At 40.3% G+C, this 17,591-nt stretch overlaps 1 protein-coding gene across 2 annotated transcripts; it reads right to left on the minus strand.

Moving 5' to 3' along the window:
• Positions 1–597: 597 nt before the first annotated feature.
• On the minus strand, positions 598–17,452 carry LOC140381308 (thrombospondin type-1 domain-containing protein 4-like). 2 transcript variants are annotated; one of them, XM_072465343.1, is made up of 17 exons: positions 17,403–17,452; positions 17,254–17,323; positions 15,762–16,063; positions 15,038–15,467; positions 14,597–14,699; positions 14,046–14,182; positions 5,154–5,358; positions 4,595–4,770; positions 4,411–4,501; positions 3,773–3,943; positions 3,578–3,707; positions 3,271–3,475; positions 2,923–3,096; positions 2,624–2,797; positions 2,347–2,526; positions 2,111–2,255; positions 598–1,219 (listed from the first exon to the last, which is right to left on the minus strand). In XM_072465343.1, exons 1-17 carry the CDS (start codon positions 17,450–17,452, stop codon positions 1,077–1,079), a joined length of 2,886 nt encoding a protein of 961 aa, XP_072321444.1. In that variant the 3' UTR covers positions 598–1,076. The 2 variants fall into 2 exon arrangements, with proteins under 2 accessions (XP_072321444.1, XP_072321443.1); XM_072465342.1 differs by lacking the exons at positions 14,046–14,182; positions 14,597–14,699; positions 15,038–15,467; ... (1 more) ...; positions 17,254–17,323; positions 17,403–17,452 and adding an exon at positions 7,677–7,902.
• Between the last annotated feature and the right edge of the window lie 139 nt (positions 17,453–17,591).

Here is a 17,591-nt window from a genome sequence, read left to right on the forward strand (position 1 = left end):
GCTTTTCTTGTAATACAAATAAATTATTAGTGTGTTTTAAACCAGGGGTTCTAAACCCCTTTGATTTCAAGGCCTGACCTTTTCTGTACAAAGTCACTTTGGGTAGCGGTCCTAAACATTTAGGAAACACTGTTCTTAACTGTAGAATATAAAATCTTTTTTTGAATATGAAGATCTCGGTGTAATCCCTCATTTGTCCAGGAGTGTTCCATTGTAGAAAAAGATTCAGTGGTTGTCATCTGGACTGTTTTTAGAAAAACAAAACGTTTTTGACTCTCATCCAAGAATATCTGAGTTTCCAGACTCAATTCGCAGATTGAGAATGACTCTTGGATGAGAGTCGAAACATTTTGTTTTTCTAAAACCAGAGTCCAGATGACTGCAACTGAATCTTTTTCTACAATAATTATATGAAGTGGATTAGACTATTCCTACTTTAAAAGCGTAAACTAACAATGTTTTGGTCACTGTAGGCTACATCCAGTCAGTAGAAGGAAGAACATATACCGTGGTTCTGATCATGCCGTGTAGACTACAATACACTATTGGCCAAACTCTTTTCCATATGACAATTATAGAAGAACTGCAAGTTGAGCCTTTTATAAAAGTAGCATTTCCAGAGCAGGCTACTGTCAGAAGGCTATATAAAAATAAATAGCATAACATTGTCATGATTTGTCAGCAGAATCTAGCAGCAGTAAAGACTTTTCACCATGCTACTGGATTTGGAGAGTCTCAATTAAGAGCCTACTACCCGTTGGTCCCGCCTGGACATTACATTCAATCCAAGCAATACCAAACTACTTTCTCAGTAAAACACAACAAGAAGGCCTGCTTAGTATAGCCTGAAGCATAGTTCTCGTAAAACACTACATGTTGTGTTTCTGTATGTTACGCTCTTGAATAGAAATACTGTAGAAGCTCATCCTGTGCTTCATGTCCAGTCTTCCATCATGTTGTCCACATTTCTATAGTTTCCATAATGAGCAAGACAAACCACTGTCCATAATTGGGCTCCAGAGCCTGCAGTGTTTTTGAGCCGTGTCCAGTAAGTCTGAGACCACTGTCGGGGCGTACTAGCTGCGGCCCTTGTGATGCGATAGTCTGTGGGCCACTTTCGAACAGGATGCACAGCATGTTGTCTTGTAGTAATCATACACACAAAGACGAGCCTGGACCACCACGTTGCAGTTAAAATACTTGTCCCTGCAGTTGTCATCTGTGAAGAAACAAATGTATTTTTTGTTTTGACCATTGGGATAAAAAACAAAAGACAGCAAAACGTTGGATTAGGATTTTTTGTGAAGGTACGCACAATTTAAGTGGATGCTACAGACCCCTCACACACCATCGCACGCAAAAAATGCCACAGATTTGACTTTTACAATGCCCTCTCTCAATACCCATGCCTCACTCACTGCTCCTCGTAGTTAACAGTGAGTGAAAAAGTTTAGCTAAATTAATCGTATGTGTTACAGAGCATGAGGTACAGCACACATTTGCTCCAAAACAGGTTCACATTAGTGACTGAGATGAGCATGGAGAGACTTTAGACTATAGTGTTATTGAATTCACGCCACACACAAGATTGAAGTCTGCGGGTGCGCTCCACGATTTAAAGGTCTCTACTGCAGTACATGCTTGGACAGCACTGCGCCTTGTGGGATGGTGCGGAAAAAGTCCTGTGTGTACCCAATGTCAAACAGATTTTAAAAGTTTTACAGCCCTGCCCCGACTAAAACTAGCACCGCATTGACTAAACATTTTAAACATCCTATACCCATTTTCCCCCATGTAATTGAGCACATTTTGTTTTGCCCCAGTACAGATGTTAAGAAAGCAGTTGTTAGTGTTAGAATAAGATACCTGAGTGCATTCTACAAGCCCTAAGCCGTGATGGCAAAACACACTTTTAAACTCATTGTAGTGACTAATTACAATGCACAGAAGGGCTTAGGTAAATGAGTAATAACTTTGGACCTGATTCAGTATTCAATAAGAAATAGTGGAAATACAAGGCATGCACAGTGCGTACGAGTGTACTCCTGCAGGAGTTACTGATCCACCTCAGACATTTCCCAATATACAATGGTTTGAATAGAGTGCTCACCTGTGTGAGGTATGCAGGGCTCAGGGTTACAGTCCTCCCTTGATACTAATTTTATGGTTTCATCACATTTTTCACTGGACAGCATGTCGTCAGACAAACAGCGGACTTCACGCACTCGGAAACCTCCCTCACATGTTTTTGAACACTGAAATGAGTTAAAAGTCAAGGTGAAATTGATTGTTGATTCAATTCCATATATATATTTAGATTGATACAATCTTATTAATGGAACTCACTGAACTCCAGTCAGTGTGGAACCACTTGGCCCCACAGGCTTTAAGTTTACAACTCTGCTGGTTCAGTGGTCGCTCCAAAGAGGAGCATTCATATGGCGGCGTGATAGTGAATCCTTCATCTGACTTCATGAGGCACACTACTGACCTCTGCTGGGTTCCCGTGCCACACTCTACAGAGCACTGCATCACATGTGATAAGAGGAAAAGCAGAACTGAGGAAAAGTCGTTTTACTCAACAACAACAGGCAGCTTCTTTTTATAGGTCATATGTTTGTACCTGACTCCAGGGGCCTGTAAACCATTCAAAGCCATTCTCACATGGCCCATTGTTGCAGACCTTAGAATTAGGGGGTTGTTCGTTGCCACAGCCCTCCAGAGGAAGACTGCTGATGTGGTTCGTCAGGCAGAGCACTCCCCTGGTACGTACACCCATCCCACATTCAGCTGAGCACTGCGAAGAAACATACAGCCTGAACACAAGATGTAATAGGCCAAAAAACAACAGTGATTAGGTGAAACATGTCAGCAGGGCACTGCTATGTAAAACGTCATGGCCCTATTGGATTCAGACATTACCCGATTCCCCCACTCTGTGTAGAACCAGCTTTTGGCACAAGGTCCCGTGTCACAGTTCTCCACATGGACAGGTCTCAGGTGCATGTTGCACTCATCATCAGGTACAAAGTCTCCTACATTACTGACACAGCGCACCTCCCGAGATCTCTGTCCCAGTCCACATGGAACTGAGCACTGGGGGAATACAAGATTCATTCATCACTCAAGAACAGTTTAGTGGACATGAAAATACATGTGTACAAACAGTTAATCATTTTCAATTCTATCTATATTATATTGAATTATTAATTATTTTGACACAAAACAATGACACATTCAAAGAGTGTGCTATAAGCAGCTCTGACTTACAGGAGACCACTCTGAGCGTATCTGCCACTCACTGCAGATCTTCATCTGGCAGGTGCTGGTTGTTTCTGGGCGCTCCAGGTGTTGACAGCGGCTCGTGTGCACATTGAGAGTGTGGTTTGCATACACTTGCCGACACAGGATTTGTCTTTGCTGCGTGCCTAGGCCACAGGTCTTGCTGCACTCTGACCATTCCCCTATATCCCAACTAAAAAAAATACACAAATATGATAATATATGGGATCCGTAAATTCCTATTTGAGTATAAAGTTGTTAAATTTGATCATTATTAGTCTAAAAACGTTCTCACAATGCTGGGCAGGGTTGCAAGTTGCAAGGCTCTTCTTGGGAACTTGGCTTGTTGCTGCTGTCACACAAAGACTCAGATACTTGGATGTTCTTTTGTTGATGAATACAGTGAACGGCAGAGTATCTAAAACCTGTAGTACAGACATTTAAACAAATGAATTCTATGAGAATCAAAATGGACAAAGTGTTTCCTGACCTTTTCCACAGGAGGCGCTGCACTCCGTAGAACCTGCCAGTTTCCAGCGGTACTCTCTGTCCCGTCTGGGGGGCATAACGGGGGGTACCTGGTTGTCAGGGAGACGTGGAGAATACCTTCCCCGCTCTTCACCCTCTTTGCTGTGCTGAAAATCTCTATTCAGATCATTGCCTGTAAACAAAAGGAAAGAAAAGAACACAATAAGAAATGCAATGCAATTACTGTCGTGACACATAATCATGTGCAATTACTGTCGTGATCACATGCAATGGTATTTATTATTTATTTATTTTTATCTTTATTATTTTTCCCCTCCATCCCTTGTTGGGTAATGGGAGGTTTTGTCTATGGGAGTTTTTTGTTTATAAGAGATCTTCTACTGAGAGTGTTTTTCAAACTTCCTATAAATGATCTGTTCTTTTCTTCTGTATCTACATCTGTATCTACCTGCGTTGCAACAATGAAATTTCCCCATGTGGGACAATAAAGGAATATCTTATCTTATAAACAGGAGAAAGAATACCAGCAAGACAACCAAGATAACCAGACAGAAATATAATGTTGATAATGATTTTTTTTTTTCAGTTTTAATGCCCGTGTTCTAATTGGAAGTGTCCAGTCAGGGAAAAAGTGCTTACCTTCTTGTTTGTTGTTAGCGTGAGCATCTGTTTTCTCAGAGGGAAGAATGTATTCATAATGAACTCCAGGGTTTGGTTGCTGAAAAATCATCTAAAATACCATTGATATGCTCAGTAATGGCACACAAAAATAATCCTAATATCAAAACAAATGCCAAAAATGAGAAAAAGTGAAAATTCTTACATAAACATCCAAAATTTCATTGGTGGGTCCATCTGCCACAAAGGACTCTCCTGCGGTGCTGCTGATTTCATTGGGTCTGCGGTACGTAAACATGGTTCCACCTCCTTCATACTTTCCTGGTCGGTCAATGGCCCAGTTCCCATTAATAATGGATCGCCCGGATCGAGTTCGAAGAGCTGAAAACATTTTAACTTGTACTTTATTTTTTGCAAAACACACAGACAACTGTTTAATGGAGATTTTAGACAAGCTGTCTTGTAGTGGAACAGTTTTATAATGCAAAACCCAAAGGAAAATCTTTTAAGATGTTTTCCACTGGAAATGGATTATCTTTAAGCTATTAAAGGGGCATTAAAAATGTAACATTAGACAAACTGGAGAAAGACTGTTTGGATAAGTAAAAGCAACGTCTGAATCCACTGCATGCCTCTTGAAAGTAAATTATGAATATACAGGGAGCTTTAATCTTGCTTCAACAAAACGTGTATTTTGAAAGCATATTAAGCTTGGGAATAGTTTACCCTTACTGAGTATTATTAATCACACAAAGAATGCGTACCAAGGTAGTTCCGGCTCTTTGCCATCTCTGTAACGTTGATGTTGGTGGCTCTTTCTGGGATTTCCACAATTTTCTGGTAGCCAATCTTTGACAGACTATGTTTGAACACTCCAGAGACCAGTCTACAAGTGGTGTTATCACCTCCACAAACCCCACATTTGTCAAGTGACTTTCCAGATCCAAGATACTCATCACAACCTGGACTCTGTAAGTAAAAAAACAATACAAATTACCATTGTATTTCTTTATATTCATATTCGCATAATAATATCACAGTTGTATACAAATAGCGCATTCCATAAATACTAGAGTTAAAATTGTGATCAAGAACCAAAGACCAGAGAGAGTACGAATACATTTCAGACTGCAGCATGTAAAAATAGAAGTGTTTACATCAGCAGTCCATAAATGAACTCAAAACAGCAGTAAAACTAACCTGCTGTCCAAACAGGTGATGTCAATACTACAGCATTTGTGTCTATGGGAAAAAGGCAACACTGGTTCACACACCATTTCTTTAACCAGGACAGTCCCATTGGGATTAAAACCTCTTTGACAAGCGAGCCCAGGCCAAGAGGCAGCAGTTACAGGAAAAAACATTAATATTAAAATAACTAAACATTTGCACATTATTGATGCCGTCGCCAATGCTTTCAACTTGTTTTTTAAAGGCATTTACGGACAGGAGCCCAGTCAATTTCTAGTCTTACTGAAACAAGCAAAATGCAACATGTTCCAAGCAAAAACAGCTGATGAATACGAGTCAACACTTCTCTGTGTGATCAAAGTACGAATGTGCGGCGGCAGTAATCCTAAAGGCTAAAACACAAGCAGAACCAAAACAAATGGAAGCTCTGCCCACAGGGGTCAGCTGCACATACAATGACACAATTAAAAGCATTAGCCAACATCCTTCCAGATGAGATTGTGCGCTTTTTTTTGAGGAACCTAATGCTCAATGGTGTGCACTGGTGTATTTTGATTCTTATGTAATGATTGAATAAAATGAAAGATGTTGGACAATTGTAACTGCCCTGATCTAAATTTGACATTAGACAAGGCAAGTAATAAATGGAAATCATGCATGTATTATAGAATCCTTTGTAGCTGGTGTTGAGAGTTCCTTGTACAATTGGCACAGCTCTGGCTTTGGTGCCCCTTTCCAAACGTCTCAACTTCTGTTACCATGACATTGCGATCATCAGGCACAGCAACACTGGTTAGCAAGCAACATTTGTCCTCACTGTGGAGCACTAGATCGGGACGATTTGGTGCAGAAATGGTACAGTATGTGTTAATGTTGGTGTCAATGACGGTTTCTGGGACATCTTATACCACTTCTCAGACACATTAAATTGCTTGCAGATTGTCTAGTGAAGATATCTTGCTAATTTGTTGTGCCTTTACATATATTCAGATGGTTTGAGCATTGCACATCTAGCGATTTTACAGCTTTGCCACACATTCTACGGTGCACACAATCCATCTGTTTCTTCAAGATGTTCTTCTGCAATTAGGAGGATTTCTCTCTTCTTTAAGCCCCGGAGTTCATTGAATAACTGTCTGTCAAAGCGGTGAAAACATTGTCCATATGCTTCAACTTGTCAATAATGACAGTTTCAGTGCTAGCGTTTAATGTTTGTTTAAACAATAAAAACGGGTTCATCGGCAGCAGACGCATTCACTTAGTTATGCATCCTTTTCCATCCCTCCAAAAAAATTACATTACTGCTCCATTATTGCTCCATATTTCCACACAATAGAGACATTTAGCTATGTAGCCATGCGCCCAAGTGATAGAGAAGAGGCCAGACAGTTAAAAGAAGCCTGATTCACATTGCAGGTTGGTCTCACAGTCTGGGGCAAAGGGCATGCTTCATAAAAGGCCCAGGCTTGTAAAATCATAAATAGCATTGAACATTATTATACTCATTAAACGCACAGGTTTCTCTTTACATAACTGCTCTAGACTGGCCATTTTCATTGAAACACATTCTCAACACATTTTGGAATAATAAAACAAATTACAGGAATTTGGTGATTAAAAACAAAGCAGATTTGAAAAATGAAGGTAAAAACCAACCACCTTCAGTTATTAGTGCTTTTGGCTATTCCTTTTTGAAACGGATATGTATGCAAATCAGTGTTAAATTAATGCCTTTAACAATAATATGGTGGCATACAATAAGCAAATCATTAAGCATCAGTAATTGCACGTGAGCTAACGTTAAACTTGACAAGATGAAACAGCATCCTAAACAACCAAGAGGGAGATATTATCCAAGTGAATTTTGCGGATAAAGTAAACGACTCTCGCCAGTCAAGCAAACCAAACGAGCTTTTGGTCACTGACAGTTTGACAACATAAAGTGATACCAGAATACGATATCAGCAATATCAGAAGTGCATTATGTTGAGGGGAATAAGTGAATGTTCAACATATTGAAAAACAATTCAGATTTTAAAAAAAAATGAAATTCCATTGTCCTTCAGGTTCCAGTGAGACCAAAAGAGTTGTTCTACCTGTGTCCGCAGCTTCCCCTGCACACGCATGTGGAGACAGGCGAGCAGCAGAAGAGCCAACCCTGACAGCATTCTCTGATGTGGTCACGCAAATGCTTGACCAGCCCGTCTGCCTTCTGCCAGGGCTAGAAGCTGCCTCCAACTGCCTCTTCCTCGCCCTCGTAGTTTGGAAAATGCCAAAAAACTCTGTGAGTACAGAGCTGATCTGTACGAGCCCCCCTTGTAAACTGAGCAGGGGGAGGTGCAGCAGGGGATCTGGGGAAAGGGCTTTTTTAGGGGAGGCAGAGGGAGAGGAGAAATGAAACGCAGAGAGAGAAAGCAGCCAAACAGCTACTGCTGACAGTAAACTCAAAGTCAGGGGGGACATTCTGGGCACTATTTTAACAGGACAGTAAAAGAGCTGCTTTGGAAAGGGAAAAAAAACATCCAATCAAAAACAATGGAAGGTCACTCTTTTGTGTTTCCTTGATTAAAATAAATGGGGACAGGGCTCGAGGATTTCTCTAGTCACAGTTTTCCCATAAAAAGTACGTGACAGGTGAAGTACAACATGTTTCAACACAGGAACTTAAGACAGGACATCTTAAGTAAGTTTTTCATACTTTAACTTACCTAAAAGAGGCAACATTTTTATTTTTTTCAATTTTTTTAATTAGACATAAGTTAATGGACACTAAGTTTGCAATGTGCTCTCGCTATAAAACACAGCTCCATAAATGACATTATTAGATTATCAGCTTACAAATGTACCTGGTTTTACAAGTTGCAAACTTGCAATGTTTTAAACACGTAGCAGGCGCTCACCTCCTCTAGTAAAATGAACAGCTTCTGGGAGGCTTGGGAGTTCAGATTTATGTGTGCCCTCACACGCACAACAAGTTATGTAGCTCAACAGATGCCAAATATTCACTCAATATTAATGTTGGCACTGTTAATCATACTCTGACACTTTTTCATATATTCAGATCTTTTACAGATGAAGTAAAGCTGCTGAGTGCAAGAAAACACCATGTGCACACCTGCAGCTGGCGTGACTTCTGGATCCCTGAAGTGCAGCGTGCGCGATAAGCGCTTTTCCCTCTTCAGTGAGATCGTGACTATGTAACTTTGTTGCACTAAATACTTATTCTGAGTCTTCTCTTTAAATGTAAGAACAAATTATGATTCTCCAACACAAAACATTACTTAATTCTAATTATTTACACAGTTTTGCTTGCTGAGTTTACACAAGGCCCTTTTACCCCAAAACTTTTAACACTAAAAAAATAAAAAAAACAGTATTAATAATCTTAAAACTACTGTACAGACATTGTGTGATTTCCTCCTGAGTTTTCCTCCTGAAAATATCACACTTTGGGGTCACAGGGCTAGACTGACTTCCAAAAACACTGTAGGGGCTTTGTCTGCCAAAACAAGTGGGTCAGTTCTGTAGACACTTTGATTTCAGGCGCCTCATTCACAAGAATCCCACCCACACACGTCTGAGCCATGCTCTCCAGCAGGTGGGCTCAGCGCTATTGTAATGTCACAATCTGCTGGACTTATAGCTTACTACAGCTACATGCAATTACTGCTCCATTTAATGTGTCATAGCAAGAAAAAAAAACATTTTCACACACCAAACTTGGTTTAATTCTACCTGATTCTGTTTAATTCATCAACATAGACAAGGATAAAGTTGGAAAAGAAAGCATGATTTTGGTGCATCTGGGATACATATTAGTTAGCAGGGCCAGGGATGTAGGTCCCCTGACTGTAATGTATTTAAGTAAAGGAGGTATGAATGCTGCAGCAGAGGATGGGGAAATGAATAAAGCAGGTGCAATGACAGTCAGAGCCAGGAAGTGCAAGGTGTGGCTGAGGTAGAATGAACAAACTGCACTGACTAATGCTCTGAATCACAAAAGTGGATTCTTGTGTAATTCATATTACATAATAATACCGTCATAAGCCAGAAATAAGGGTGGCGGTAATGACAAAAAGGAATTCAATCAGTGGTCGAGTGGTTAAGACCACAGCCGGCCACCATGTTGTGAGTTTGAATCCCAGCTCTGACAATTTGCTGCAAGTTCCCCACGTCTCTTATCCCCATTTCACGCTAAACTGGCCTGTCTAATAAAGCCTTCATATTCTGATACAATTATTATTTCATTAGATATTCAGAATAAAATTATTTATCTAAAATCAAAGAAATACTTATACAAGTTTTTTTTTAAACAAATACATACAATTGGAGCAACAAAATGAAGCTGTTTTAATCCCCTTTTCATTTTTTACATGATAGGCTAATATAATGGAACTCAAAGTGAAAAGGGGACAAGATGAATCAATCAAATTGTGATTTAATCTTTGTGACAATCTGTTTTTTTGGGTGATTTTAACTTAGATTTTGATACTGAGGAAAAGTTACCAGTTTTGATATCACAATTATAATAAAAATATTAAATTATATTATATTTATTATACAATGAAATGTAATTTTCAACACAAAATAATATTAGGAAAAGTCTAATATATGTGATTTTAACAGTATTTATTATTGTTCAAATGACAAGGTTTAATATTATTTATGAGTAGGTGATGTTTTTTGACTGCACTAATGACTCTAACCTTGTCTTTATATTTTATCTCCACAGCAAGACAACACCAACATCATTGGATTGAGACTCCAATTTTTCATCTCATCCTATTCTCAAATAATGGCCAGTCTCGCAGCCACACAGCGAGACGACAGCCTGGATAGGGACATTCCAAACAAATGCATGAAGGGTATAGTGTCCTCAAGTGTCTGGTCAATAGACAGCCACCCAGCAAGCAGCCACTGTCAACAGGCGTCCATCTGAGGAAGACCTAAGTGACCACCAAGCGCTAAAAATACAATGCTACATGTGCGTCCTGTCATAAATCTGTCCAGGACACCTCTGCCCACCCAAACACACCTCCTCCACAAGTTGAGTAAGTTGATCAAACTGTCAATCCATCAAGTGACTCACTACTACACAAATGTTTTAGTGCTAAGTCTAATCAAACACTGCATAGTAATGACAGGGACTATGAGAGACTATGCATGTCAATTTACTATGAGTAAGTCTTCAAATAGAAGTGACTAGCTCTGCTTATCCAACCTTTACTTTAGTCGGAGGGGCAAAAAAAGCTGAAAATCTACAGAAGGTACTTGATTATTTAAGATATAGTACTTGGCAGACCAAAGTTGTGAAACGTAAAGACCACTTTCTTACACACAGAGGAAAATCCCATAAGGGGTTTGGATCCAAGATGTTTGACCATAACTGAGACCTCAATCTGTCATCTCCTTTACATGCTTTAGAAAACACAACATTAACACTCATTTTTGTGCAAAAGAGCCCAACAAGGACTCATAATATGTTCTGTGTCATTCATCTGCTCTGCCTCTGAACCTGACCTCTGACCTTCTTCTATAAGAAATTCCAAAGACTTGGCATTACATATGAAGACACATTTTTAGAATAGAACGGGATGGGGTCCAATTTAGGGTACAGATACTTAAAAATATGCTATCATTATGTTGTATGGATCACCTCAAACATCGATGGCCTCTACAACAAAAGGCACTCGGAAGAAACTGAAAGAGCAAAATGTGCTAAAACTTTGTCTCTTTTGGCAATATGAAAAGGATCCTGACATGAATCGTAACTTTGATGACTCAATGACTATTACAAACCAAGACAAGGCACTTTCCCAGCAAACGTTCAGCTTTTTCACATCCAGGATCCATCAACTGCAGTGATTAATATAGAAATAATCTGTGCGCTGAAATCTCAAACTGGCTGTGGCATGGACATGATTGAGACATCTCCACTGGTGATGTGCCAAGTAGGCTATATATCAAAGCACTCATCCCCTTTTTAACAAGTCTGCTTGTCCACAACAGCGGGGAATGTGCGAAACAGATGCAGCTGCCATGAAGGGGAGCCGTGAGGAGAGGTTCCATCGCTGTTTGAAGCGAGTGCATCTGTGTCAGCGCCGGCAAGAACGGCCCAACGCTAAAAATCTGCGACGCAAAGTCAAAATGCATGACAGGGATGATATGTTGCAAGGAAGCTTCAATTTGTTTAGGTACATTAAGTAATAATAATACACTTTGAGGACTTTTTCCAAGTCAATAGATTGGATGTAAGCTTTAAACAGTAATTTGAAACCCATGGACAGTGTTTTTCAGGACAATATCAAAACATTGATAAAACATGTGTAAAAGTAGATGATTTCACGGAAAGATAATCAATTAAGCGTCCATAGTTGGTTTCCTGTATTTCATTTGTGTACATATTAAGCCTATTTCTTATTCTTATTTTTGATCTTGTAGCCTATTGTGATTTTTATCCATGGCAGATTTGAATTGTTTCTCTTTTGACATTATTCATTGTTTTATGTTGCACCAAATCACCAAGACAAGTTCCTATATTTGTGAATTCTGTTCCTTGACAATGGCAATAAACCCTTTCTGATTCCAATCACCAACTCCCCGTGAAGTGTGCAGAGGCAGCCGTCCAAGCCTGCTGCAGGGTGTAAAATAGTCTGTGTGTACATAGATTCTACCCTCAGTGGGGCCCACCATCGCCCGCGGAGAACTGTGTGGTCAGTGATCGCCCTTTAAAAATACACACTCCCTTCTCAAATGCACTTCCTCAGTATAAGAGAGATGTCGCTGCTGAATGGAGTTCCCACTACAAGGGGATCTTTCTTTCGCCGCTCCTTTGACATGACGGACCGCATTCAAATCCATTTAGTACTTCGCAGTTGGTTCGCACAGCGTCGCTCATCTAAGAGCTGTTTAACGTGGTTTTCCAAGGTGGAATTTGAGCATTGACATCTCATATAGCCAGTAGTTTCATCGAATAACCACAAGTCTATAAAACAAATATTAATCTGTGACGTCGCTCCTTAGGAAGACGGCTTGATTCTATTATAAACGGGAAAGTATTGGGAAAAAGGTCTAACGGACAGACATGAAGTAGGTTGTTATTCATAAAGCTGTAAGTTGTTGGACCACACAAACACTAGCTCTACATTTCATTACTCGAGTAAAAGTACACCTGGTCAAATACTATGCCAATAAAAGTAGCAGGTCAATTTATTAGCTAAGGTAAAGCAGAAGTTACTTGTTGTGTTTCATGGAAGGTTTAATAAGTTTAGGTTACTCGATAAGAGGCAAATCTTGTCCAGTCTGCCTTGTTTAGCTAGAGAAGGAGATCATGGGTTCGATTCCCGGACCAGACCAACATCACATGATCTCTCTGGGTGGAGTCTGCATGTTCTCCCCGTGTTACCGTGGGTTCTCTCCGGGTTCTCCGGCTCCTCCCACCGTCCAAACACATGCATGTGTTAGGCAAAATTGACAACTCTAAATTGGCCCTAGTGAATGAATGTGAGAGTGAAGTAAGAGTGAATGGTTATCCGTGTGTCTATGTGTTGGCCCTGCCACGAGTTGGCCACTGTCCAGGGTGTACCCCGCCTAAAGCCCTAAGTCACTGGGATAGGGTCCAGTCACCCACGAACCCGAAAGGGAAAAAGCGGTAGAAAATTAATGAATGAAAGATTAGATTATAAAGACAAAAGACTTGTTTGGTTAGAACGGGAGCGCTGGGAGCAGATATTCAATTACTACATACGGTAGACTACATTTGGTATATTTACTATCTAGAACTGCAGATATCGTTAAAGGCCCATGAACTAGAAATGTAGTAGAGTAGAAAGTAACAAAAACGCAACAAAAATGCAGATTCTCAAAAACTGTACTTAAAGACCACTGCATGACTTATTTTTTAATTATTACCAATAGCTCACTGAACTAATCACAGAGTTGTATTTAAAATGATCTTTCAGTCTGTTAGAATAGCTGAAGTGACAGTGTTATATAGCTGGGCTCTCAATGTCAATCATTCAGCTTCTTGGTTGTAGCATTAATAAGTGCATTTGTGACACATTTTTACCACTATAAAATGTGAACCAGCATGTAAGTAAAATTATATATTCGGGCTACATTAATCTCCTTTCTCTTCTACATTTTGACGGGCTTTATGAAATCTGGAAAAGGCTGTAGCATTTTCCTTTGACTATACAAAACTTATCCATATACCTTTGCATTCTGCTAAAACGACTGCATTTGAATACATAATACATACATGCATTACACATGAATAATACAATTTAATCAATATCTATTACGCTGTAGTCAATATGCTATTTAAAGAATCCATTTACAGTCTAATATAATTCAAGATCTAATAAATCTAGTGTATGCAGCAATAATTCTGTGTGCTGCCCTCTCCTGGTCCGAGCCATAATAGCATCCAGTGTTGACGAGAACTGTTCAAACAATGGACTTACCACACACTTTCCTGCCACACACACAGTGGAATCATTTTGCCCACATGGTGTTCCATCAGTCACTGCCTTTGACTGTCGCACGTAGAACCTAAAGCCACTGGCGCGGCAAAGGAGTTCACATTCCTGTTCGTTAGGCGCTGTTGACAAAAAAAAGAAAAGAAAATATCATTAACAATCCCTTACTCCATCTCTCAATAAGGTGTTCTTTTCAACAATTGCATATATATTTAGTGCTAGTTCATATAAAACGTTTCACACGGATAAAAGTTACAATATTTCCTTCTCATAAAATGTTCAATTACACATTCTTAACTGGATATTAGAGGAGCAACTGTTCATACCATTAGCAATGTCAGACAAACGGCTTTCCATACTGTGTTTTGATTGTTGCCCGGGTGAGTATGCTTGAATGAACAGTACACCTCTGTCTTTAATATTGTTCTAAGGTTTGATAGATAGGCTCTTTACCGGGAATCATTCTGCCAACACACATGGTCTTTCAAGAACAGTCCTGTGATTGTACCGCGGTCTCATCTGAGGCTGAGTCCTACCTTCGTTAAACGGCTCCCACTCGTACAGTCTGCCCATGAAAGGCTTGCTGTTGTAAGAGGAGCACTGGACCGCTCTGAACCCTCTGCTGGATGGAGGACAGGCCTAAAACAAAGACGTATACTTTCCATAAAGTCATTATAATTACAGGTTGAGTTTATATTAAATAAATCCCGAGTAACTCTCTGTGTAAACTGTGCATCTACAGTGTCAGCAAAATGTACCTCACTGACTGCTTCCCATACTGTCATTGTCCAAACAAGGGACGCATCTGCTTTACATCAAGTGAATAGAAGTGACACACTAAGTACAGCCAACAGAAGCTATAGCTGACTTTACACTTAAAAGTAGTTCAGAATATTTGCATCAATAATCAAAATAACTGCCACACACATTAGGGATGAACCCTAAGACCCTAAACATTTAAAGAAAAATGTGCTTACACTATTAGTACAGATCTTGTGGCGAGTGTGCTCTCCTTTGCAGGAGGACACAGGTAAAGGGTCATAAGTTGCAGTTCTTGCTGGATGTTGGTTTCCTGTTTGTATTTGCTGGTTGTTTTCTCCCTGAAGGCCTGGTCCCATTCCACCCGGCTGGTAAAGGGGGGCCACCATTGGGTGGTTTGTCGGCTGTTGTGGCACTCTGGGGTTCACAAAGGATCTGCCATGCTGATGGGGACTTCTGGAGGTGTCAAAGTAGTTTGTCTGATGATCACTGCGTCTCCTGGAGCCATGAAGGTTTAGGTTTGCTTCAGGAGAGCGTCTGTGTCTGTGGGAGCTGCGCTTGCCGTTGTCCTGGCCTCTATCAGCCTGTGAGGTAGGGACAGATGGGGCTCTTCCATAGCCATACCTCCCTGGGGCAATGTGGCCTCGTCTTAAAAATAAATATACACAGATATGGTCAACTGATTTACATGTTACTACAGTAAGAGCAGACATTTTTTATGTTAATAGTATTTTGTCCTTAAAGGTTTTATTTTCAAGCCAATAGTCAGTATGACTGTGAAAGGATAGCTACCAAATGGAAAATCTGCCAAATAGTAATTGGTGACAGGAGTGTCGTTTAAACTGGGTTATTCATCATAAAGTGTCAAAATTCTGCATATATGAGGCATTTACACAGTAACAGACTGGTTTTGCTATTGTATGAATTATAATACGTTGTTACCTGTTTCCTCGTGGTTTGTGCTTCCCCGTCCCTCCCTGGGAGCTGCTGTTGCCATGATGCAGACGGACTGTAGGCCGCAGGGCTGATATGACGTGACCGGGCTGCTGTGCATTATCTCCAGTTCTGGTGGAGGGATATTCACTGGGCCATGGCAACGCACGCAGACACGGCCTGCTTTGCTCCTGGACACCTATCGAGCAAGTTCGAGAGCAGCTGGACCAGGGCCCCCAGACCCCCCATGAGCCGGGAACATTTCCTTGCTCTGCTCTGGTCTCCTGGTGAGGAACTACCCTATGGGGAACCTATAGGAACAGCAAACATTAGCGACATATATCCCACAGAAGCGGTAAGACACCCTACAGAGAGAATCATATAAGAAAGAATGTATATGCCAAGATCAGCCTTGTTTAGAGATTCAAGTCACTGACCTCGTCCTATTAACATGTGTTGAATGCCACTTTGCCTCCCACTGGTCATGAAAAGACCTCTGTAGCAGATCATACCAATGAAACTTGATTTGGTTGATTGTGACTGAGGCTGGTTAACTCCATGTCTAATTCAATTCCCTGCCAGAGACATATTAGCTGCAATCACTGCTCTCTCTTTGTTTGAGGAACTTGCCAAGGGACCCTGTGCCAAGCTAACTTTATCCATGAAACAGCATGGAAATCCTGCTCTTTAAGGACCACTTTGTCTTCATTCACTGTTCTCTAGACAACACATGCTGTAGTAACGGCTAGGCTGCCTCTGACTTTTAGTGGATGGTTGGAGAATACGAACACAGAGGACAGACTTGGCATGACTGTCTTCCCCTGTCAATCAGCGTATGCAGCTATTGAGAACCCTCTGCTGCCCTCAAGCTTTGTAATGCAATGCCACTGTCAGTTACAGGGTCAGCCACAGGTCAAAACAGAAGCACACAGTAAGTTGCACTAAATGCGCTTTCAAAAAACAAAAAAAAACATAATTTGACTTCCGCTTCACAGTGGTGTTTGGGGCCTTGGGTTCAGGAGGTGCTTGGAGACATACTAACAAAATGTGTAGGTGTTACTGGAGATTGTCAGCTATAGCCCCGAGAGAGGCATAGTTTAACAACTGCTATTTGGTCTTAAAGGGGCACTACTTACGGTTTAAGGTAGAAGGACCAAAAACCTTCTATTTTCCATGAAGCTGTACATGTTTTTGAATAACTTGGCATAAAACGTAACAGTCTTCAATGGATACAAGTATTTTTGGCCTGGAATTTAATAAATTAAAGATAAGTTCAGAGCATCCTGTGGAATATTACAGGCAAAGCAACATCTCCAGGAGACGAGTAGGAAACTACATAGTGCCCCTTTGAACTAACAAGACAAGCGTATGTATCGAAGCGTATGTATCGTGAAGATGATACTGAGCCGGGCTATAAATGGCAGTGACCGTTTGTGTTCACAGTATAATTTAAATAACTGTAGGTCCATGTTTTCTCTTGTCTCTATCACCTTTACCTTACCTTTCTGTGGTCTGTTGTGTGCTGACTGTTTAGTGCATCTGAATAAAGCACAAGCAAAATCACTGACACTCTACAAACAGAGAACAGGGGAAGAGAGATCATCAAAACCAAACAGATTTTATGAAGATGCATTGACAACACCTACTTACCTGACAAAGGCATTGTGCCTCACTCCTTCATCATAACTACAATCAGACATCTGAATTAAGAAAAGAAACAGAAATTATAGACCTACTGCTATATATATATATATATATATATATATATATATATATATATATATATATATATATATATATATATATATATATTCTAGGGATAATTACATATTTTATGAA

The sequence above is a fragment of the Eucyclogobius newberryi genome, unplaced genomic scaffold, assembly GCF_026437365.1.
Source record: "Eucyclogobius newberryi isolate DKJ021-1_F unplaced genomic scaffold, fEucNew1.0.hap1 SCAF_5, whole genome shotgun sequence".
Classification (NCBI taxonomy): Eukaryota; Metazoa; Chordata; class Actinopteri; order Gobiiformes; family Gobiidae; genus Eucyclogobius; species Eucyclogobius newberryi.